Source organism: Pseudonaja textilis, chromosome 1, assembly GCF_049901715.1.
Source record: "Pseudonaja textilis isolate UNSWEBS1 chromosome 1, rPseTex1.2, whole genome shotgun sequence".
NCBI classification, from domain to species: Eukaryota; Metazoa; Chordata; class Lepidosauria; order Squamata; family Elapidae; genus Pseudonaja; species Pseudonaja textilis.
The window spans coordinates 126,941,512-126,965,335 of NC_141990.1; the positions used below are offsets into that span (position 1 = coordinate 126,941,512).

Consider the following 23,824-nt stretch of genomic DNA (forward strand, 5'->3'; position numbering starts at 1 on the left):
ATACGGTTAATAGAACTTTGAAGTAATTTTTGAATGATTATGCACAATGGGGCAAAAGAAAAGCAGCAGCAATCAACCTGCTGTATTCTTTATTGCCTGAAGTTACTAAAAACTTACTGGAAAGTTAACATAAATTGAGGTAGTTTAATATGATGGCTGGCACATACATGACATAGCACTTAGCAATAGCACTTAGAGTTATATACCACTTTACAGTGCTTTACTGTACTCTCTCTCTGTACAGTGCTTCATTTACTCTCTAAGTGGTTTACAGAGTCAACATATTGGTCCCAACAATCATTTTACCTACCTCGGAAAGATAGAAGGCTGAGTTAACCTTAAGCCGGTGAGAGTCGAACTGCCAAACTGCTGATCAGCAGAAGTAGCCTGCAGTATTGCATTCTAACCATTGCACTACCGCAGTTCAGCGACATGATGAGATTAGTGTGTGGAAGAGCAGAGTAGGCCTAACAGAATTGCTTCAACTGACTGAAGCAACTCTGGACTCTTATCTACAATAATATGGTAAGGGACTAAAATAAAACTCGGCTCTCAAGCTTTGGACAGAATCCTACCCTTGCTTCCTAAGAAATAACAAGTTACTTGCATCCATTTTCTCAAAATGTTTCCCCCTATTTAACACCAGAGTGTTCAGTGTTGAGCGTAAGGGAGCTCATAGTCTTCTAACTGTAAATGTCAGTTAGTGGACTCTTGTGGAATACCACAAAGGGAGGCCTACGAGCTAAAAATTAGATGCTCATCATTATTTACAAACAGGATTGGAACTATATAAAAGCCTGGCCATCTAGACGAACTAAAATCCAAACAAGCCTCCTCAGAAATAACCCTTGATGAACAGTATCAAAATTGGCCAACAGATCTGACAAGAACAGAATGGCCCATCATTGACAACAGAGAGAACTGTCTTTATACTGCATCCCTGTTCTAAACTCAAAAGTGATATTGATTTTAAAGAAATCCTAAAGTTCCTTTCAATGTTTTATAAGAACACTTGCAAATACCTAATATCCAGGAAATTCATGGCTAAGAAGTTGTGAGTGTCATATACAAAGAGCAACATGGGTGATTTTAAAACCAAGCAATCCTATAAACTAAAGGATACATTCTGCACTTTCAGGTACAACTCAGAAATTAGTCCCAGAATTGATTTTCAATGACAAAACAACTAACACTCAGATCCTATTACCATGTTAGTGTTAGCCATTATTATTTAGCAAATAACCAAGGAAGATGGCTAACTCAAGCAATTTTAAGAATTGATACATGACTTGCCTGTAACAGAAGGATGAACTGAGGAAAACGTTGTATGGGCTTCATCATTAAGCCATAAAGAGTGATTCTATCAGGACTAGATTCTTGACATTGCTGTAATAAAAAAGGGTTTTTTTAAATATTAGCCAGAGATTTTCTCGAGAGACGCACAGATAAAATATATGCCTCATATTCTGGCTACTTAACGAGAAGAGGGGACTCATTGGAAAAGACTTTGAAGTTAGGAAAGACTGAAGGCAAAAGGAGAAGGGGACAGCAGAGGATGAGATAGTTAGATAGTGTCGTTGATGCAACATTAATTGGGCAAACTCCGGGAGACAGTGGAGGACAGGTGACCAGGTGTGTATAGTCCATTGGGTTGCGAAGAGTCTGACACGACTTAGTGACTGAACAACAACAACTGTATAAACATATACACATGTACATGAATAGTTTTAAGGCTGAGCTAAACACTGGATCTCAATATTTGTCAAATGATCAATCTCCCAGATAGTCATGGTTACTCTAACGGTTTACAAACAATCACAAAGCAACCAAAATCCAAAATGCTCACCTTTAAAAACTCAAGGAAGGCAGGTTTTGTAGCACATGTTTTTTTGAGAATCCCCACAGCTGTGCTAAAATTGATTACATACTCACTGTAGGCATCTAGTACCATGGATTTAGAGAACTAAATGACACAATAAAATAAATGCACATTATCAGTTAGTTACAATATAGAACACATATTGAGTATTCAATATACTCAGTATATAATCAAAACCTGTAACTTTTATTTAAAAATATTTGCCACTTTTTAAGGATCTCCACAAAAGACTAAGGTTTTACCAAGAAATCTCAGACATGCTATTTCCATAAAATATTGTTTTGGCATTTGCCTTTAAGATTATATCTCATAATTTCAATGTCACTTATACTATGATACTGTGTACAATGTCACTTATACTATGATACAGCCTGGATAGAATATGATAGCAATAAATTTATTTTATTTATTTTTATTTATTTGTCAAGCATGTATAACAGATAAAATTAAAACATGATTATGATTACATGAAATGGGTATGAATAAAAGGGGACATTAGGACAGGGATGGTAGGCACGTTGGTGGGCTTATATATGCCCCTTACAGACCTCTTAGGAATGGGGTGAGCTAAACAGTAGACAGTCTAAGGTTAAAGTTTTGGGGGTTTGGGGAAGAAACCAGAGTCAGGTAGTGCATTCCAGGCACTGACAACTCTGTTGCTGAAGTCATATTTTCTGCAATAGAGTTTGGAGTGGTTTCCCTTAAGTTTGTATCTATTGTGTGCTCGTGTATTGTTGTGGTTGAAGCTGAAGTAGTCATTGACAGGTAGGGCATTATAGCAGATAATTTTATGTACTACACTTAGGTCAGACTGAAGGCAGTGTAATTCTAAATTGTCTAAGCCTAAAATTTCAAGTCTGGTGGTATAAGGTATTCTTTTGCAAGCAGAAAAGTAGAGGACTCTTCTTGTAAAATATCTCTGGACTCTCTCAATTGTATTAATGTCTGATATGCAGTGCGGGTTCCAGACAGATAGGCTGTTGAGAATTGGTCTAGCAAATGGTTTGTATGCTCTAGTTAGCAGTACAATATTACCAGAGAAAAGGCTACACAAGATTAGGTTAACAACTCTTAATGCTTTTTTAGCAATTTGTTACAGTGGGCTCTGGCACTTAGATCATTAGAGATGAGTACTCCAAGGTCCTTGACAGAGTGAGGGTTGTCTACAAGTTGTGTCTATCCAGCTTGTATTTTATGTTCTGATTTTTTTTTAATCAATCAAGAAATGTTTGATTAAATCCTGTATCATTTAAGCGAGCCCATCCATTTCTTGAAGTGAGCTGCAGTTCATAAAGCCTATAATAGAATATGTTAGTCTGAAAACATGATACAATAGGTCTGGGAAATCTAATTTTGAAACTTGTTTTATACCGCTGTCACTTTTAACTACAATACTTGGATAGGAAATGAAAAGAAATCTTGGAATTGTCAACTAGATTGGGAAGTTCAAACAACGCATCAGAAGGCAACAAGAGGTGAATTACTTCGATATCCTTGCCAGGAAAACAAGATGGATGTGGAGGCTTTAGTTTTAGGATTTGCAATACTTGAATGATATGCAGTTAAGATTAAAATAAAAATAAAAATGAGAAGCCCAACTTTCTGAACCAATTAGCAATGGGAAAATATTTTCAAAAGTATGTCTGATATTAGAGTGAGATGGCTTCTGAGTTTAGTTACCTTTCATTTGAAATTGTTATCTACATTATCAAAGACTTAATAACCGGAAAGGTTTAAAAATGTAGCTTCTGTTAAGATCTTAAATTTGAATGCTTCTTGTTGCTAGGATACTATTAGCACAAATTCCAAACTAAATCCATTTAAAAATAGGTTCAATAAAAGAATCAATGCATTATTTCACTGTAGGGATTTTATGGTGCCCTAAATACTGCAAGTACACACTTAAAACACTTAGCTAAGTTTAAACTCTCCCAAACCAAGTGATAGTGATAGCAACTGGGGATGACATTGTTAAGATATTTAAATTCAGCAGCTGGAGCAGTGGGGTTGTGCAGTGAGCCAGAACATACAGTTGTGATTGATTGTTACCAGACTGCTGACTCCTGATGAGGCAATCTGCACTGTGATTGGTTGTTCTGGGTGTGAAGGAGTTTCCCCCCCCCCCCGCCGCCTTTTTCTTTTTTGTGTCCTGTGCACTCTAATTTACCTCACGATGCTCTTGTTTGCCTGGCTCTCGTTTGGTGCTCATATTGATGTAAAATATATTTATTTATATAAAACTACAAGTTCATGTCAAGCGTCTCTGAGTACATTTGGACACCTGCTGCATAATTCCCTGACAGACATTAACTTTATTTTCTTCACAGTATTTATAATTTATCCCAGTGCCAAAGGAAGATAAAATTAAAACCAAAATGGGGATACAATAAGTAAAATGTTGCCACCACTTGTCTTTAGGAGCCCAAAGGAATTTGATCTGACCTTGGGACAAAGGTTTTTGTTGTTCTTTGGAATTTCACTTGTTCAACCCATTTATGAATTAAACAGACTTAAGTGACCCCAAAGCTATGATCATTCACGTACTGAGGCAACAAAGACATCCCCTATCATTTCGACAGAATCCCACTCTGAGACACGGCTTGCCAGGGCCATCTGAAACATTGAATGGCACTGAATAATTTCTTTAATTCGATAGAAGACCATCTTCAGTTTCCTCTCACTCAGTAATTTGGGCTCCATCTCTGAAAGAGGTTTTTCATATTGCTAAAATTTAAAACAAAAACAACAAGTAATTATCAAAAGCTGCTGATAACATTTCTACAGAGGAATTATTGAGTCTATTATCTGCACCTCTATAACTGTCTGGTTTGGTTCTGCAACCCAACAGGACAGATACAGACTTCAGAAGATAATCAGGACTGCAGAAAAAACAATTACTACCCACCTGCCTTCAATCGAGGACCTGTATACTGCACGAGTCAAAAAGAGGGCTGTGAAAATATTTACAGACCCCTCACATCCCGGACATAAACTGTTTAAACTCCTTCCCTCAAAATGACACTATAGAGCACTGCACACCAGAACAACTAGACACAAGAAAAGTTTTTTCCCAAAAGCGATCACTCTGCTAAACAAATAATTCGCTCTACACTGTTCAACTGTTTACAAAGTGTACACTACTATTACTGTTAATCTTCTCACCACTCCTTATCACCCATCCCCTCCTACTTGACTGTTTCCAAGTATGATTTGATTGTTGATTGTACCCTATGACTATCATTAAGTGTAGTACGTTATGATTCTTGATTCTTAACGAATGTATCTTTTCTTTTATGTACACCGAGAGCATTTGCACCAAGACAAATTCCTTGTGTGTCCAATCACACTTGGCCAATAAAGTATTCTATTCTATTCTATTATCAAATGAATTATCTTCACAACTGTAAATGAAAACATCAGCAATAATGAATTACATAAATGAGATTCATTCATCCTCGTATTTATTTGGCTTCAAAATGACAATTACTTACCTCTAATATTCTTTTCAGGGCATCTACATAGTTTTTCTCACTGTCAACCACAGCGCCTAAAATGTACCTTCGTACAACCTGTTAAAATATAATATTAAATATGGCACAATCATACACTTAATTTGCCATTCGAGGACACCGCTGCACAAACATCAACTTTATTCTCCCTCAAATAATCTTTGTCACCTCTGTCTGATAAAGCGTGGAATCTGGTCAGTTAGAACTCAGAAAAACCAGAAGGACAATTTCATGAATATCCACTATTTCAGAGACATATTCCTAATCTTTCAACTTCATGCACAGGTAGGCCTCCACTTACAATCACAGTTTGAACCAGAATTCCCATTGCTAAGCAGGGCAGTTACTCCCAATTATGTGACCTTTTTTTGCCATTGTTGTTAAGCGAATCACTGCAGTTGTTAAGTGACTCGTGTGGCTGTTAAGCAAATTTGGCTTTCCCCATTGACTTTGCTTGTCAGAAGCTGGCTGGGAAAGTTGTGAATGATGATTACATGACCTGTGATGCTACAACCACTGTAAATGTACGTTGGTTGCTAAGCACCTGTATTTTAATCAAGTAACCATGGGGATAACTACGACAGTTGTAAGTTCAAGAACCGATCATAAGTCACTTTTTTTAATGCCACTGTAACTTTGAATTGTTGCTATATGAACAGTTGTAAATCAAGGACTACCTGTATATCATTCTTGCAACAAGTATCTAAATAGGACATCCAATTTATGGGAAATTACCCTATTTAAAAAAAATACATGGAAGAAACCTTCCAGAAAAAAAAAGAAAAAGAAACAGGGAGAAACAAAATGTTAGGCTCAAGAAGAAAAAATCCAGTCAGAAGCTAAATCATAATTATCTAGCAAACGGACATCTTAAAAAGTATGTAAAGCAGTTCATGTTAAATGTAATAGGGAGTAAGATTTATCTCCCTTTAAATATAGAATTCTTGCAATTTAACAATTTAAAGATATACTGTCCTTTAAAATGATTTAATATATGCCTGTCTCACAGTGCAGTGCAAAAATTTTAAAACTCATTTACACTGTTAAATACACTTTACTTATTCTAACATGATGATGACACCCAGTCTTTTTTAAAAGTTGTACTGGTAATAGCAAAAAGAGGTAAGCTATATTATTTAACTTCCCTCCAGTCACTCATACCCAGAATTACCTTTTGGTTTGCACTGCATTGAATAAAAAACTTTTTCCTACAGTCCCACATTCACAGACAACTAAATCTGCTGCTTTGCTTAATTACACACCATTCTGTCCACAAAGATGAAAATAGATGGAGAAACTGCAACTCCAGAACAAGTGCCAGTAGCTATTTTAATCCTATCTGCAAGAAGATGGAGGGCCCCTGTAGGATTTAAAGTGCTCTCAACTAAAGCTGCAAAATGGCAAATGTATTTACATGTTTGGAGTTTTTATACTTTTAAATAAAAGAAATATACATTTTGCACACGAGAAACAAGGGGGGAAAGAGTCTTCATTCATAGTTTCCACATCTGTAAATAGCAGCAAGCCATGTTTGTTCACTATTTTGATCAAACAACTGCATACAATTTAAGTAAGCAATATGATATGAGATCTATCAAGAAGAGTTAAAAATAGTTTTAATAGTAGTTAACAAAAATAAATCTTTCTGAACTTAAAAAAAAGAGTTCAGTAAAATCCAGCAAAATATATAGAAATGTGGCTGATTTTGCCACTCTGAAGGTACAGCAGATTTCTGTAGCACAACGTGAATAATATTAGGATTATAAGACAGGAAGCATATCTAAATGTATCTGCCAGGATGTTGCTAAATGTTCTGGGTTCATATACAGGTAGTCCTCAACTTATGACAATTGAGCCCAGAATTCAAGTGAGAAATTTGCTAAGTGAGTTTTGCCTCATTTTACAACTTTTCTTGCCACATTTGTTAAGTGAATCACTGCAGTTGTTACGTGAATCTGGCTTTCCTATTGGCTTAGTAATCATATGACCCTGGAATACTGTAACTGTCATAAATATGAACCAGTTATCAAGCATCCAAATATAAATCACATGACCATGGGGATGCTGCAATGATTATAAGTGTGAAAAATGGTCATAAGTCACTTTTCACAGTGCCGTTGTAACTTTGAACAATCACTAAATGAACTGTTGTAAATTGAGGACTACCTATATCACAGGAAACTCAGAATAATCCACAACAATGACTTAGCATTATTTGTGAAGCAGGTTTCTATGGTCTGTAATAACAGCTACGTATAGCTCAGTTCCATAAGCAAAAAAAAGCTAAGATGAGAAGTCTACAAAGAATGGAGTCAAGAGATTGACAGGTCTACTTTCTAGTCTCTGGGATCATTATCATAATTCTCCAATCACACATTGTTTTGGGGCAATCCTTTGCAGCACATATTATCTCAATCTACTCTCTGTATTTTATGTTCTCTATGAAACTGGATTCATTGCCTCTGTACAGAAGGCCCGCAGGTTTATTCCTATTCTGCTAAAATAAAATCTTAAAAAACAGTGAGGCCTTCATGAACTTTCATATCAGCTAAAGAAGGTAGAAATCTCACTTTGAAATCATCCCCCAATAAAAGTCAAACTATCTTCTAATGTGCTAAATTGAGCCCAGTCAATTCATACTTGGCCTAAATTGTTTAATCTAGCATTTCTTATCTAGGGAAGGAGCAAAAGACATACACAAGTGATTAACGATGCCACCTGGTGGCAAACAGCAGCATGTTCAGAATTAAATCTTTTTCATCCCCATAATATATTGACTTGTCTGTTACTAATTGCAAGATTTGAAGAAAATCACCATCAGGAAAGAACATGTCAAAATATAAGTCACAGAAGTTCATGAAATTAAGTTGTATTTTAGTTTCTCTTCAAAGACTCTACTTAAGGGATTTATCACGTCAATCAATTTAGTAAGACAAATGTTCATAAATTAAGATATAAATGGTAGCAAAGTGAATTTACTGCTAGAAATTAAGGTATCTACAAAAAGACTGGGGAATTGATTTCAATAGTATCCAACACACAAACCTGTTGTTGGGATAATCCATCTGGCATCGGAGTCATGATTGCTTCTGTGTGCATGCAATCTACATCAATAAATAGCTCCTCTTCCTCTAGACAGGTAGCTCTGTGTTCTAAAAATAAATCATATTAGAATTTCATCCATATGTATGTATTTATGTATGTATGTACCATATGTTTGTAATCAGTCCTAAAAGTATTTATTGGTCAGATTAGATTTGCATTTGTTTCACCATTGAGTAAAAATGTTGAATTAATGGTTCTAAAAAAATTCAATATACATTTACCAATATCTTTATACAACAGTATTTCTTTTGAATAATTAATTCTCTAAAGTAGGAGACCTTTATACTCTGTCCATGAATCCACAATGCACAGAATGCTGTCATTCTGTCAGCTCTACACATGCAGGGGCTTTATGTAAACCACATATTTGTTCTTCATCAAGTCATTGGTAAATACATGAATGAGAAAGGAGGTTGATTGTACATTTGCTGGTTTAGGGATAGCAATGACAACATGAAAAGTCTTAAATTACAGAACTGAAGATTGTTCTGAATGTGATAAACAGTGGCATAAGGTGGGAATAGAACATATGGAAGAATAAGTGGAATAGTTAACAACTGTTTTAACATTAAGGGCAAGTTAGATGGATCTATGATATATGTTCGTGGAAAAATGGATTCCGAGTTGTGGGAAACTCGGAATCTCGGAACTATGTGGGTTTGGTTTTTGGTTTTTTTGTAGATACATTCAGATTGCTAACTGAGATGCCTGGCAATGAAGTAATGGTTTGACAAGGAAATGGAGCAAAGAACTCCTAGTTATACACTTAAAAGGCAAAAACTTAGAGGAAAGAATATTTGTGTATCTTAAAATGTTTTCCAAAGATGCAGAAATGGAAACATACATTTTTAGACTTGCAAAAGCTACTATAAATGTAACAGTTAGTAGCGTGCAGTTCATCCTGAGGAATGTTTCACAAAAGAAGCAAAAATAAGCACATTTAAGGTATTCTTCTGATCGCCATGTAATATGGAAGGCAGCTTTGGATATATCAAGAAAAAAGTAAAAATAAGTTGAGTGCAGAGGGAACAGGATATTTAAAGACCATGTATCAAGAATATATTACTTTTCTTCTATCCAATGATATCCAATTGTCAGAGATGGCTTGGAGAAGTCTGCAGTTTTCTTGGCAAAGTTTTTCAAATGTGACGTCTCCGAGGTCTAACCTGATGCCTTAACAATTATACAAAACTGTTTCTTTTCAAGAATATATAGATGCTAAATAAATGTAGACACAACACAAAAAAAATGAATGATCAGTATGAAAAAAAGTACACCAAGCTATTTTGCTCAAAGATGGGGCCAAAACAAATATGTGAAGAGAAAAGGGAAATCCAAAATAGTTGTAGTTGAATATCTGTCATTGATGAGATCCTAAAAAAGAGAAACTTTAAAGTTTTCTTTAAAAAACATTTGTTTAAAAAAAGCAGTGAGGGAAATGGCAACAAACCTGGTAAGAACACACAAGGAAGGTTTGTAAGGACAGAGAATGTGGGGAGGCAGAGTACATGGTGTTTCTGTAAACTATAATACCACTTTTTTTTCCCCTGTGCCATGCCTTTCATTTCTTTGTCTTACTCCTTTTGATATTCCGTATAATATTGCTTGCCATGTGTAGCAAAGAGATCCATTAATGAAAATTAAGTAGTCAATCGTATGTACAGTATAAACTTTAGAGGATTTGATTTGATTTGTGAAACTGCCTCAACTGAATTGGAGAGTTGACCTATCATTCTTTTCACATCTTCAGTCAAAATTCATAGCATGTTCATCTGGAGCATTATAATTTTAACAGCAGAAGTAACCAAAGTAACTTTATAATCCCAGTCAAGATAATCAATGTGTTTTCCATTTCTGAGAGTGAAAGTTAACTTCAATTATTCAATTATTAACTTCAATTATTCAGTTAATAAACTCAATTTAATTGCACACACACACATACACACACACACTTTTTAAATCTTAAAATCAATGCTATTTTTTCCAAAAATAAGTTCAGTTAATATTTCCTTACCTGAAAATCTACCTATGAGCTAAGACCGTTTTCTGAAGCAATGTGGTTTGAAAGATAAACAGTTAACCATTTCAATGCTATTTTGCTTTAAATGGTTAATTAGTATATCATCTTAAAAAAAGGAATGGATGATCAGTGCATACCTTGACTGATAAAGGACTTGGTTCTGATGAATGACCGACCTTTCTTCACAGCCGCTTTAGTTTTTTCAAGCCCGTCTTTGGTGCCCTCCCTTGCTGCTTTCATGAGCTTCTGCATCTGCAAGACAGGGACAAACAGATCCTGCATGTTCAGTGAGTAATCAGAGTGGAATTCAAAGTGTTACAAATGTTATAGCAGACACTACATGACAAGCATTGCTTGTAAAAAGAACGATGTCAGGTTGTGGAGATCAAAGTCAACAACCTATGGTAATGTTTCATGCCTGGTCATTAATATCTTCCATATTTACACATACATTTATATATTGTCTCTGGGACAATGAAAATATACACACATTATTTTCCAGTATTTAACCTCCTTAACAGAATTTAAATAAGCTTTTCCGCTTTGCAATGTTTATACCAGCCTCTTCCATCTTAACATCAAGATACCACATCTCCAAGTTAAGTCTAATATGCACATAAAGAGATTAGAACGTTGGACTACAATGTTCTTCAAATACTGCTGCAACTTTTAATCCTCATTTTTATGGAACTTATATCTCACTTGAAGTAGGATGAGCAGAACAAACTAACATTTAGAGAAACCATCCTACTCCTTCTTTGATTGTTCAAATCTTCATATCCAGAAACCAGGAAAGGGGCCAACCAAGTATGAGATTTTCCTTGCATAGCTCACCATGCATGTCCAAATTTGGAGAGAAAGAAGGACAGTGCTCTCAATTTTCACTTGCATTTGCAGTTTCACTCTCTCTGCTCCTTCATGGAAAGTGTTTTCCCCTCTGATTCCATAACAAGATAAAGTAATGCTGGTATCCCCAATTAGACGTTAACTATTTAATGCTAAAGTAAACTTATACTGAAAAAGAAAAACGACAACCACATTTATTTAAATTCAAACTCTTCCAAAAGCTAAAATCTACATGACCTTCCAAAGAGATAGAATCAGACTTTAGTAACAATGACTCATCTAGGTGAATTAAACTGCAACAGCATAGCCAAAAAATCCAGAAAGAAAATCAACTGTATTTTTCATTCTTTAAATATTGAAACAGCAGTCCAAAAAACTGGCATAAAACCCCTGATAAAGTTCTTTTAAGGTGAGAGCAATACAAACAGTACAGGTGAACACGTGCTATTTTTTTCCCCATCAGCTTCATTTACTAAAACGTACATTCATTGTGTCTGCAGAACAATCGTTTTTACATTTATCTGGTTAGAAAATCAACAATGTTACCTTCAGCTCATGTTTTTGCTTTAATTGCTGAATCTCTACTCCTCCCACTGTGTTGGTCATCAGATCTTTCATCTTTTTCTCATAGTGCTCCTTGAAACGGGTTAGGTCATGAGAGAACTGCAGCATACAAAAGGATACAATCTTAAAATTTTAAGTGTATGGGCACAAACTGAGGGGGAGAGGCAGACGAGAAACAATGTCAACGTTAAAAAAAGGATACATTTTGCTCCTAAAGTTCATATACAGGTAGTCCATGATTTACGTTGTGTTGCTAAATGAGTTAGTAACATGGTTGTTAAGTGAATCTGGTTTCCTCATTGACTCTTGCTTGTCAGAAGGTTGCAAAAGGTGATCACATGATCCTAGGACATTGCAACCGCCATAAATACAAGGCAGTTGCAAGTGTCCAAATTTTGATCATGTGACCATGGGGATGCTGTAAGAAACAGCAGTTGGATGTAGTAGAAATGGGTTATTTAAGAAAAGTATATAGCATATGGTAGAGAGCCAACTTGGTCTAGTGGTTAAAGCAGCAGGCTAGATGACCAGGAGTTCAAGTCTCACCTTAGCCAGCTGGGTAACCTTGGATCAGTCACTCTCTCTCTCTCAGACCAACCCATTTCACGGGTTGTTGTGGGGAAAATAGGATGAGGAAAAAATTAATAGCCTGTGTTAGCTGCCTAGAGTTATTTATAAAAATAATAAAGGTGGGATGCCAATAAATAAAAATAAAAACAGTCTTTACTTATGGCCTTAGCTCAATTATTAGAGTGGCATTACAGCAATGCATATATTATCTCTGTCACTTCAATTTGCTCCAATCTGGACTAATTTGTTCTGTGGCTATGGTTCTCTTTCATAAAGAAGAAAAACATTCAGCTTCGCTAAGAAGCAAGCTCCGTAATGTAATGCACAGCCAACATTAATTATACAGTTAGCAGGTATAGAGATCTCTGTTAGTCTTTTGCCATGAAAAATAAGGGTTATGATATAAGAAAGGAAATTGTGGATAAGAACTACTTTAGACACTGCTTTCACTAGAGTTAACAAATGAAAATCAGTGAAACTAAAATGCACCTTGCCTGACCCTTTTTAAAAATAAAGTTCCAAGAGACAAGTGGATTTGGCTGTTTCATCTGATTTTTATCCTGGGATCATCCTAAAGTATTTTAATTAGGAATTAATTATTACCAGTCTCTGGAATGTTTTAATCGCCACTGAAGCTTTTCTTTATGATAAATTTGAACACTTAAGATGCAAGAATGCAGAGGACAACTGGTAAACTTCTCTGCCAGACAGCATAACAGAAGACCTTAATCTCTCTTCTGTAAAACTAATTTGCTTTCCAGGCAGAATGCTGCATCATTCCAGTATATGTGTGTGTGTGTGTGTGTTTGTGTCTGTGTATAGAGCACATTGTCAGCGTGACTCCTGGACTTTGCTTAGAGAAGTATCTGCAATTTTCTTAGCAAGGTTTTTAGAAGTGGTTTGCCCTTGCCTTTTTCTGGGGCTGAAAGTGACTGGCCAAAGTCACCCATGGGACTTCATGAGCATGATAGGATTAGAACTCATAGTTGCCTGGTTTTGAGAAAAGTACCTTTTCTCAAGTCATTCACACAACTTGTATGCTTTCTTTTCTATTTTTCAACTTCAATGAATTAATTTAGGATTCTCGAAGCCATAGAATTAGAGAATTGAAATTATTTTCTGTGTGATATAATTACACTTTATTCTTATTAGAGTTTTATTCAGTTTATTAGAGTTTCCAGAAGGAGTCATAGCAAGAAGTTAATTACTGTCCTTATAAATCCTGAACACTGCAATCAATTTGCAATCAATCTGGCTTTAGTCCTGCAATAACCCTACTCAAATTATGGTTAACGTTGTATTATGGCACTGTTTTAACACTTTGGAGCGCTAACTATTCTAGCTATTTAAACTTGTTCTATATAAACTATTCTAATTATTTAAAGTTACAGTAGTTCTTGATATACCGGTTGTATTCAATTTTAAAACTATTTTTTTCATATCTACATTCATAATTTTAAATATGATTCTCCTTTGCATCACTGTTTAATTGTTAAACTATTAACAGTAAAGTATATTTACAAGCCTCTGATCTCTCATTTTCCCTAATATTATTTCTTTCTTCACTTAATTTTCAGTTCTTTCAGGCCAGACCTGAAGTGTACTGAGTTTTGAAAAAATAAAACAAAGTCTACTTGTATGATAGGGTTGTCAAGCTAGAACATTTACTTACAACTGAGGGTTCATCTGGTGGTTACACAGAGTTATAAAGGAATGAATTAAACACTATATTAAATATTAGGATTCATAATAAGATATCAATGTCAAGCTCAGCCCAAGAATGACAAAGAACAATCCAGCCAAAGTTCAGTTCTTGATTTCCTCATACCAATAGACAGAATCTTACCAGACTAAATTTTTACTAACCTATGTATCCCGAGAGGTTCTAGGAAGTGATTCTCTATCCTCAATCTGTTCTTCTGTCTCCTATTCATCTCCTATGGGCTGTGTTGACTGTTGACATACACACTCCCCCTGCAAGGCCCCTCCTTGCTGAGAAACAGCCGCTTCAACTAATCCATCACACCACCTCTCCCTTCGTAGGTACCACCCATCACACTGAATAACTTCTACTGTACAACTGCATATAAACTATATAATGGGATATCCGGAAACAAGAACATATGTATATTAGGGTGGAATCTAATACTTCCTGAGTACAAATCCATTTATGCAATGCCATGGGATATTCTACCTCTTCTTTCAAAACTTCTTTAACATTTAATGTACTTGTTTTGGCTTGGAATTATGTAATGCAGCTGGATGATATAAACATTGACATACTACAACTCTAGGAAGCACAAACATCCTAGAAAAAGCCACGAGAATTACATACTTGTCTTCTGTGGTTGCCACGCAGAAAAGAACTGGGTATTCCATTTTTACTCTCTGAGTCGCTCTGTTCTTCATAGCTTTCAAACTCACTGGAACTCCATCCATATTCTAGGGAGCTATTTCCACCTTCATCTCCATTCTCAACATCATCATAAATCATCTCCCCTACATCTATTAAAAAATATAAATATAATTAAGGTCTACTCATGGAAAAATTATATCTCAAATATGACCATAAATGAAAATATTTCTTTGCTATTTTCAATCCAAGGAATGAAAAATAATGAGAGACTTATAAGGAAAGGCCTATTATCAATGCACCAATTTTAAAATTTGGACTTCAGACATAGAATTTCCTACAAAATATAATCTCTACGAAATTCAGCTTCAATTTAAAGTCATAATTTTATTTTTTTAAAATCTGGACATAAATTAAAATATGTTTTATTGTATGTTTAAGAATGACTATTTCCTTCCATTGCTAATTCTCTTACAAACTCCATTTTCATTTATCTATCCATTTCCTTTCACAGTTCAAAGGCTATTAATGATTTATATTATTGGAACAAAAAACTTCTCAGTTAAAAAAATAAAATGTTTAATATTGTAAAATCATAAAACTCAAAAAACATGACATCCTAGGTCCACCAGGACAATTTTTCTAAAGACAAAATTTTTAAAAGACAACCTAAATTCAAGTGGAAGGCTATTCTGAAATACAGATGCTACCATGGAATAGCACACCCTATGGACCTCCATGAAATACCAGTTTGGTGTAATAGTTAAGGGCTCAGAAACTGGGAGACCATGAGTTCAAAGCTAGCTGTGTGACTTTGGGCCAGTCACTTTTTCTCAGCCCTAGGAAGGAGGCAATGACAAACTACTTTTGAAGAACCTTGCCAACTTCAGGGGCCTATCCAGGCTACCTCTGAGAACTGGATATGACTGAATGGAATAAAAGGGGTGGGGTGGGGGGGAACATGCTTCCATAATATGTAACTCATGAAAAGTGGGATTATCAGATGTTTCTCCCTGGGAAAATAAATATCCCCGATCAAGCTTAATTGGACAAGATGGCCCTAAGGATAGTCTGGAGCCAAGTCATACTAGCACTTGAAACTGCACTTGGAAGCTAACGGGAAACTAGTTCAGACCTCCTGTGCCTGCCCTGAGATAGAGCCCTTTGGGCTGCTGCACCTGCAGAAAGGTAGGCATCCTGCACTCGTGCCTGAGCCAGCCCAATCCTCTTATCTCCTGGGTCTGTCTTGACAGTGAGCCACTGTCCCTGCAGGAAAGCAGGCACACCAGCAGGGGGAGTCCTGGTATAGAGGCCTCAGCAGAGTCTCCGATTCTCTCTGATGCATCTTTCATCATCTGCTGCTCCTCCCTCCTTAGCTCCCTCCTCATCAGCTGGCGGTTTGCTTACTTCATTGCTTGCATGTGCATTCACCATGGTTGGCAAACGTTCCAGTGGATCAACCCAACATTGGAGGCTTTTTGTTTGGTTTTTGTGTTTTTTAAATAAATCATGATCTCCCAGGGAACCCTTAGTGACCTTCTAATGGAACTAAGGATCTTAGTCTGCAGAATCACATCCAGAGTCATTCAAGAGTGAGGAGACTTCACAAATTTTATAAATAAATAAAAGGGGTTGGCTGAATTAAGATAAGTAACGCTATAAAAGAACTACCTGGCAATATAGAAACAGCTGATTTCAGTCAAACTGTATTTATGTTATGTTATATTATATTATATTATATTATATTATATTATATTATATTATATTATATTATATTATATTATATTATATTATATTATATTAGATATATATATATATATATATATATATATATATATATATATATATATATATAATTGTGTATTTTTCCCCAGTTAGTAAGCCCTAGTGGCATACCATATTACCATATATAGAATTTTGGAAAAAAAAATATCTACGCTTAAATGTAAAATCAAGGAATCTTTATCCTGGCAATGGTTTTTATCATGGGTGGCACAAAGTATGAATAGGTTGCAAATAATCTACACATTCTAAAAGATTTATGGCAGGGGGCAACAATATTAAATATAACTGAAATCAAAACATTCTATATAGAGATGAAGGATCAGAAGAAAGATCTGGACAACACATCATGTCAACACATCAGATAAGTACTATTCCTGGGGGGAAAATTATGGGTCACAGCAGACATAAACTGTATATAAAGTAAAGATAATATACAGAAGCATAAAACAACAGGTTTACGATAACACTGACTTTTGGCAAGCCCTTCCCTTGTTTAGAAAAACATTACCCATCTGTCCTAATGCAAGAAAGGATGGGAGAGAACATAAAATGAACAATGAAAAGAGAAGAAAATTATCTTATAACATTCTGCTATACTGGTACATATTCAATCTGATTTATGCTAATGACAAGGAGAGGGGAAGCATCCTTTAGAGTGAGGAGTTTGCATATCACATTGTCTACTGTAGTGTCACAACAGCATCACACATCACAGACATAAACATTTGGCGGTCTTCTAATTGTCATGGTGGCTCAGCTGCTGGGAATTGTATTTCCAACAACTTCGATAGAGCTCCCTCAACCTTGAAAAAAATATGATACTTGATTTGAAGGAAAATGTGCAGTTTGGAACAACATCAAGTTAAAAAGGCATATCACATCTCTAATAAATTACCAAAAAAATCAGATATGAACAAAACCATTCTGGGTGATGTACAACATCAACATCAAAGACACCCCTTCATAAAAATAAATTAGATCCAGAATTTAAAAACAAAACCACACACCCTAAATAAAGCCCAACATAGGTGTCTACAGTCAATCAGCTGAGACCAAAAGGATGTTGAAATGGAAGAGTTTTTATCGTTTATGGAATAGCCCTCAGTGATGATACAAGACTTAGCTAGGATGGCCAGATTCCTGGTGTTGTGTGATTTAGGGTAATGATTGCTCCTTTGTTAGATATCATTTCTAGGGAAGTCCATATAGAGACAGAACATTCCAGGGAACATTTGAACGTTCCACATTTCTTCTGGACCACAAACTATTCCCTGGAAGTTACCAACTCTAGCAACAACTTCTGAAATGGATGGTATGTGTAAGTTGGGTAGAAAAACACAACACTCCAGTGTTCTTCAGAACATAACTGCTACTCAAAATCACTGTTATGGAATGGGCAGACATATAAACTACCGTGTTTCTCCAACAATACACCCCCTCCCCAAGAAGACCCAGCATGTTTTCTAGGCATAAAATGAAATTAAGCCTCTCCCCCCAAACTTAGGCCTATTTTAAAACATGCGAAATTGGGGGTGGGAGGTGGGGGGGAACTTGCCATTAGGAGCGCCCCGCAGGCAACTACGCCTTGCCATCAGCCGCTCCTAACAGCCGATCATGGCGGAGCGCAAAGGGCTCCCTTACCCCCACCAAGCACCTTTGCTGCAGACCCGGGTTAGCAGGAGGGCGGCATCGGCATGGATGTCTGCCGGCAACATTTCAGCCGCTTCTCAGGCCTCCGTAGCTTCCATGGTTCTCCAACAGCGGCAGCAGTGGCAGGAACCGTGGAAGTTACGGAGGCGGCTCCCCCACCCGAGAAGTGGCTGAAACGCTTCCACAGTTCCCGCCGCTGCCACCACTGTTGTTGGAGATGGCACTGGTGAGAGACGGACAGCTGCAGCTCGGCCTGGGCGCGCTTGGAATGCAGGAACGGGCTGCACACCGGGACTTTTGGAAACTTGCAGAGCCCGAGGCTGGAGCACCAAGGGTGGCAGCAGCAGAGACGCTCGCTCGGCTCTTCTCACGCCCACCCAGCCGCTCGGGATTAAACCAAAACGCAGCGTGCGGCATTCCCAGGTACCTCAAAATGTTTTTTTTTTCCTGTTGTTATGGGGACGGGGGAAAAGCGGGAGCGACTCAGAGGTTGCTGTTGGAGACAGCGCTGGTGAGAGAGGCGCCAGCACTGGAGGGAACCGTGGAAGCTATGGAGGCCTGAGAAGCAGCTGAAATGCTGCCAGTGGGCATCTCTGCCCGCTTGCTGACCTGGGTCTGCAGCAAAGGCGCTTGGTGGGGGTAAGGGAGCCCTCCGCGCTCCACCATGATTGACCGTTAAGAGTGGCTGGTGGCAAGGCATAGCTGCCGGTGGGGCACCCTAGGCAAGGGTGTGCGGGGCGGGGGGAGAAATTAATTCACCCCCGAAAAGACGTCCTAGCTGTTTTTTCGGGGCTCAAAAAAAAAAAAACAATGAGACCCGGCCTTATTATATGAGAAACACGGTATTTAAACCAACCAATCAATCAATAAATCAAAGCATTCCAACCTTAACACAGTGGGTTTTGTATATTCCTAATTATTTTCCTGGTCTAAATCAACCTCAAACTAAATTTTTAACTTTGGTAAGGTTTGATTGTCATGCATATAAGCACAGATTTGAAAAATAGGTACACAATCCAGAATCATTTGTGAGGCTTCAAAAGCCTCCACAACTATTGAATTATTAAATTCCTGGAGAGTAATAATCTTTATTAATTTTAATTATATGGAAATGAAATACATTTTCATTTCCGTATAATATTTTTTAGCCCCAGTCATCATTTTAGGTGCATAGTCTCTAGCATGCTATTATAAAGCCAAACAAAGACTTTGATCTAGATCCCCATTCTATACGACAACAGCCTAAAATATAAGAAATGTTGTAGAAGGACAGCTAGGGAAAATTAAACATTTCTTCCACTTGGATCATCTATTGTTATTTTCCCCTCTAATACTGCTAATTAAAATTGAATTTAAATTTATACCTGGTTCAGAGTCTGAATTTTCTCTTGGTACATCATCGTATATTACTTCATCAGGATCTAAAACCAAAAAGGAAACCCTCAATTCATTACTATTGGAGAGATTCTTTTAAAAATAGTAAAAATGTGTAATATAGATTTCTAAAGATTGCAATAAAATAATGATACACACACATATATTCTGTTTTTTGTCTAGTCAGAAGCATATTATTCATTTGATACCGCTTCACAATTTCAAGTGAGTTAACAAGATCCAAATAAAAACTTTCAAAACCAGTCTCTTGATTTTCTCCTGCACTACCCAAATTTCTGCTTTGCGTTAGAAGAAAACTCTTATTTTTACAAATAAATCTGCAAAGACTTGTTTAATTCTTAAAAGTGCACTTATGTAAATGCATTCATTAGAACACATTGATGGTTATGTATCTACATAAGCATTTAGATACATGAGCTACATACGCTTCTACTGAATGCATTTGCATAATTGCAGTTTGTAAGTAGTAAACAACTGAATAAGCATTTTAGATTTGAAAGTCCATCTTCTATATTGTGATTCCTCACGTTATACAATTGCTCATGTGACAATTTACATTTTCAACACCTATTCCTTAATATCTAGCCTGAGTATAACTACTAAGGCAGCAATTCCTTTTTATTTTACATCCTTCTTAGAAGCATTGTTCAAACTGTAGCACACCTGCTCAATTCTTGTCTGTTTCTAGTACCCTTTCAGATGACTATTAATTCATATCTGTTCTTTTGCATTTCTGTCACAGAATAAAGTTTTTTTTAATGAACAAATATTCACAAAAAGCAGGTGAGATTTTGAGCCAAGAAGTGAATGCAATTAAAACAAGAAGAGAAATTAATATCCATTGCATATACTATTTCAGAAAGTCAATTCAAATTGGTATTTCCAAAGTTTAAATTCCTTGGATTTCCTTACAACGAAGAGGTTTTCTTCCAGATTCACTGGAGAAAGGAAACACACATCAAATGCAACATCTTGTTTTTCAGATTTTGTTTATACCTTTGAACTTGTACAAAATATACGCCTTTCAATTTATTTGCTTCATCTAACTCACATATGTAAATAATTTCCTTATCAAGCAACTAACAAATATTTTTTATGAGTGCTAAGATATGATTGGACATAAAACAGTATTTATTTTTGTGAACTGCTGTAACATTTCTGCAGAGAGACAATCTCTGAATTCGGGGCATCCAAAACATAATCTTTCAAACTGTTACAAGCCTGAAATGATATGAAATTTCCCACCCCAGTAGCAAACAGACTATTCAAAATTTTAGAAGCCTTTCAATCTTGGAACAGGATGGTTCTGAGATTAAAAGAGTGCCAAGTTACTTGAAACAGTTTATTATATACTCAAACTGACACGTTTTGCAGACAATTTTGCACTGCCTTCCTGGAATTTATAAATATCATCTGAATAATGAAAACAGTCCAAGCATCCAAAAGATGTTGGTCCAGAGTGTAATTAATCTGATAAGTGCAGCGATCTGAGCCATTGATCCAAGACTATCAAATGCCTTCAGAGGAACTGTTGGTCATCCATACTCACTCTCCATCCACTCTGTATTTGCAGGGTCAGCCACCCATTTGGCCAAGGCATTCTCATCTGTGCTCCCCTGATTGTCTTCACTATAAATTAAAGCACACACACAGAAAATAAATATGATTTTCATGTATTCAATTGACTTGAAGCATAATCTTATTTGCATCTTGACTTGGAAACTCAATTAAGTTTAATGGGAGCAGGAGAATATGAAATTCCATTAATTACTACAATGTTAATTACTGAATTTAAAGAGATCTTCCACGAAATGTTGTACTCAACACTATATTATGACTTAAAAATATGCTTGTATGTTTATGAAAGAAGGCTGGATGTTTTGATGTTTTGTTTTTGTTTGTCTTTAAAAACCAATAAAATTGTTTTAAAAAAAAATCTAAATTGCTTCTGAGAGAAGTGGCAAAGAATCCTGAATCTAAAGGCTTACAATTGGGCAGGAAAAAAAGTGAACGCACAAAAGAATCTTCCTTGGTGGGGCACAAGTAGTGCTCCGTTGGGCTTCAATGCAATCTTTTCAAGCAAGACCTCTGACCCTGATCTCCCAAGTTACCTAAAGTAATGCTAAACACAGCTTCACTCCTCCTATTCAGAAAATAGTGGTACATTTGCATTAGAACCCCCTCCCAGCCCCTCATTAGTCTGCTTCTCTCTCTTTGAGGCATCTCCATAACCATACAGAGGGAGAGTCTTTGTATCTCCTTGCCTCTGTCTTGAGTCATACAGATTTTTGAAGAACAAATAAGGTATAATACATGTTTTCCCTCTCCTCATTTGTCCAGGAGGAGGAAGAAAGAGTGTGAAAAATGAAGAAAGCTGCTTGCAGCAATTCCTAAAGTCTTCTCTTTCCTCTCCTTTCTGCTGAGGCCCTGCATTTTGGGGTGCCCCCTAATAGGAAAGGGCAACAAGATGAAGAAGAATCTATTTGCCACCATCTCAAGGTTTGTATTTCAGATATCACAGTTCTGCCTCACAGGATCAGGTATGAAGTACAGGACAATGACTGGGTGAAAAGGGGAACCCAACAAGCCTTAAAGCAGCTGTCAGCCCTGGAAAACAGCAGCGGTCATCAACTAGTGGTCTGTGGGCCACTGATGGTCCATGAGAAAATTTTGGACATTTTACATTGCATTTAAATACTATTTATCTTTTTAAAAAATTAATATTGCTAGTCCGCAGGATTTAAAATTATGAATTTAGTAGTCCCTGAGGTCCGAAAAGTTGGCAACCCCTGCCTTAAAATGCCTTCCCTATATTTATATTACTATTCTTTCCGAAATTATTCATCTAAAATATAAAGAACGTTCTCAATTCATCTTAAGGTTTTGCCTGTACAAAATAGAATATTTTTATTGGCCAAGTGCGACTGGACACACAAGAAATTTCTCTCTGGTGCAAAAGCTCTCCAGATACATACAAGCACCAAAGTGATAAATTATAAAGCATGAGATACAGGTAGTCCTCCATTTACGACCACAAATGAGTCCCAAATTTCTTTTGCTAAATGAAACATATATGAGTTTTGCCCCATTTTACAATCTTCCTTGCCACAGCTGAATCACTACAGCTGTTAAGTTAGGAACACAGTTAAGTGAATCTGAGACCCCCGTTGACTTTGCTTGTCAAAAGATCAAAGGGTGATTTTGTGTCACCTCCCCAGGACACGGCAACTGTCATAAACATGAATCAGTTGCCGAGTATCTGTATTTTGATCACATGACCACCAGGATGCTTCAACGGTCATTAGTCAACGGTCATTAGTGTGGAAAACGGTCATAAGTCACTTTTTTCCATGCCAAAGTTGTAACTTTTAACAGTCATTAAATGTACTGAGAGAACTACCTGTACAGTCATAAATCATACAATACAACCAACAGACAGGTGATAGTAATAAGATACCAATAGAGTAAGTAATGACCTATGCATGCTTCATATTTCATCTCCAAATTAGAAAAAAAATGCGGCTCCTGTAAAGTTTTGACAATCAGTTCCATGCTTGCAGAGCTGGGCACTCTGAAGCATCTCTTGGAGACCAAATCCAAAGCACTGGTAAAAAAGCAACCAGTTTAATAATGGTCAGGGCTACATTTCTGCTTTATCTTTACTATCCACTAGCAGGTGTGAAAAATCACACTCAGGTTGCCTTGACTGCCCAGAAGCTATTGAACAAGCAATCCCCTTCACAGTTTCCTTTCTCTGATACAGTCTGATAGAGTGGCTGTTTTTAACACGGACTCCTTCACATAGAAACAAATGCCGAAGATGAACTAACACGCCACTCTGCACCAACAGCTATTTTATTTCCAATGTCATTGGGAAGAGAGAGGGTAAGGACAAACAAAATCTCTAGGCATTGCAGTAGGACTTTCTCCCATAAATGTTTGGGTTGTGGGGTGGGTGGAATGGCCTTGCTTTCATGGACTCAAGAGACTTGGTGGCTTTTGTTCAAATAAGGCCATATGGATTATTGCCAGTATGTTCCCACTGGCTCTAAATTTAGGAATCTGAGTTGGTCCATGCTGCCTAGCAAATGTTTACCTTTCATTCCCTACCCGCCAAAAGCCCCGATTTGAAAAACACAGTCTGTGGC

At 36.7% G+C, this 23,824-nt stretch overlaps 1 protein-coding gene across 2 annotated transcripts in view; it reads right to left on the reverse strand.

The window, feature by feature from the left end:
- Positions 1–23,824, reverse strand: part of ARHGEF10 (Rho guanine nucleotide exchange factor 10) — a 105,238-nt gene that overhangs the window by 59,627 nt on the left and 21,787 nt on the right. For both annotated transcript variants that reach the window (XM_087916434.1, XM_026695217.2), the window contains exons 6-15: positions 21,226–21,305; positions 19,646–19,702; positions 14,829–14,998; positions 11,906–12,022; positions 10,651–10,765; positions 8,434–8,540; positions 5,371–5,448; positions 4,424–4,603; positions 1,847–1,963; positions 1,294–1,386 (exon numbers count right to left, since the gene is read on the reverse strand). In XM_087916434.1, the coding sequence (XP_087772560.1) occupies positions 1,294–1,386; positions 1,847–1,963; positions 4,424–4,603; positions 5,371–5,448; positions 8,434–8,540; positions 10,651–10,765; positions 11,906–12,022; positions 14,829–14,998; positions 19,646–19,702; positions 21,226–21,305 (1,114 nt within the window). The remainder of the gene's footprint in view (positions 1–1,293; positions 1,387–1,846; positions 1,964–4,423; positions 4,604–5,370; positions 5,449–8,433; positions 8,541–10,650; positions 10,766–11,905; positions 12,023–14,828; positions 14,999–19,645; positions 19,703–21,225; positions 21,306–23,824) is intronic.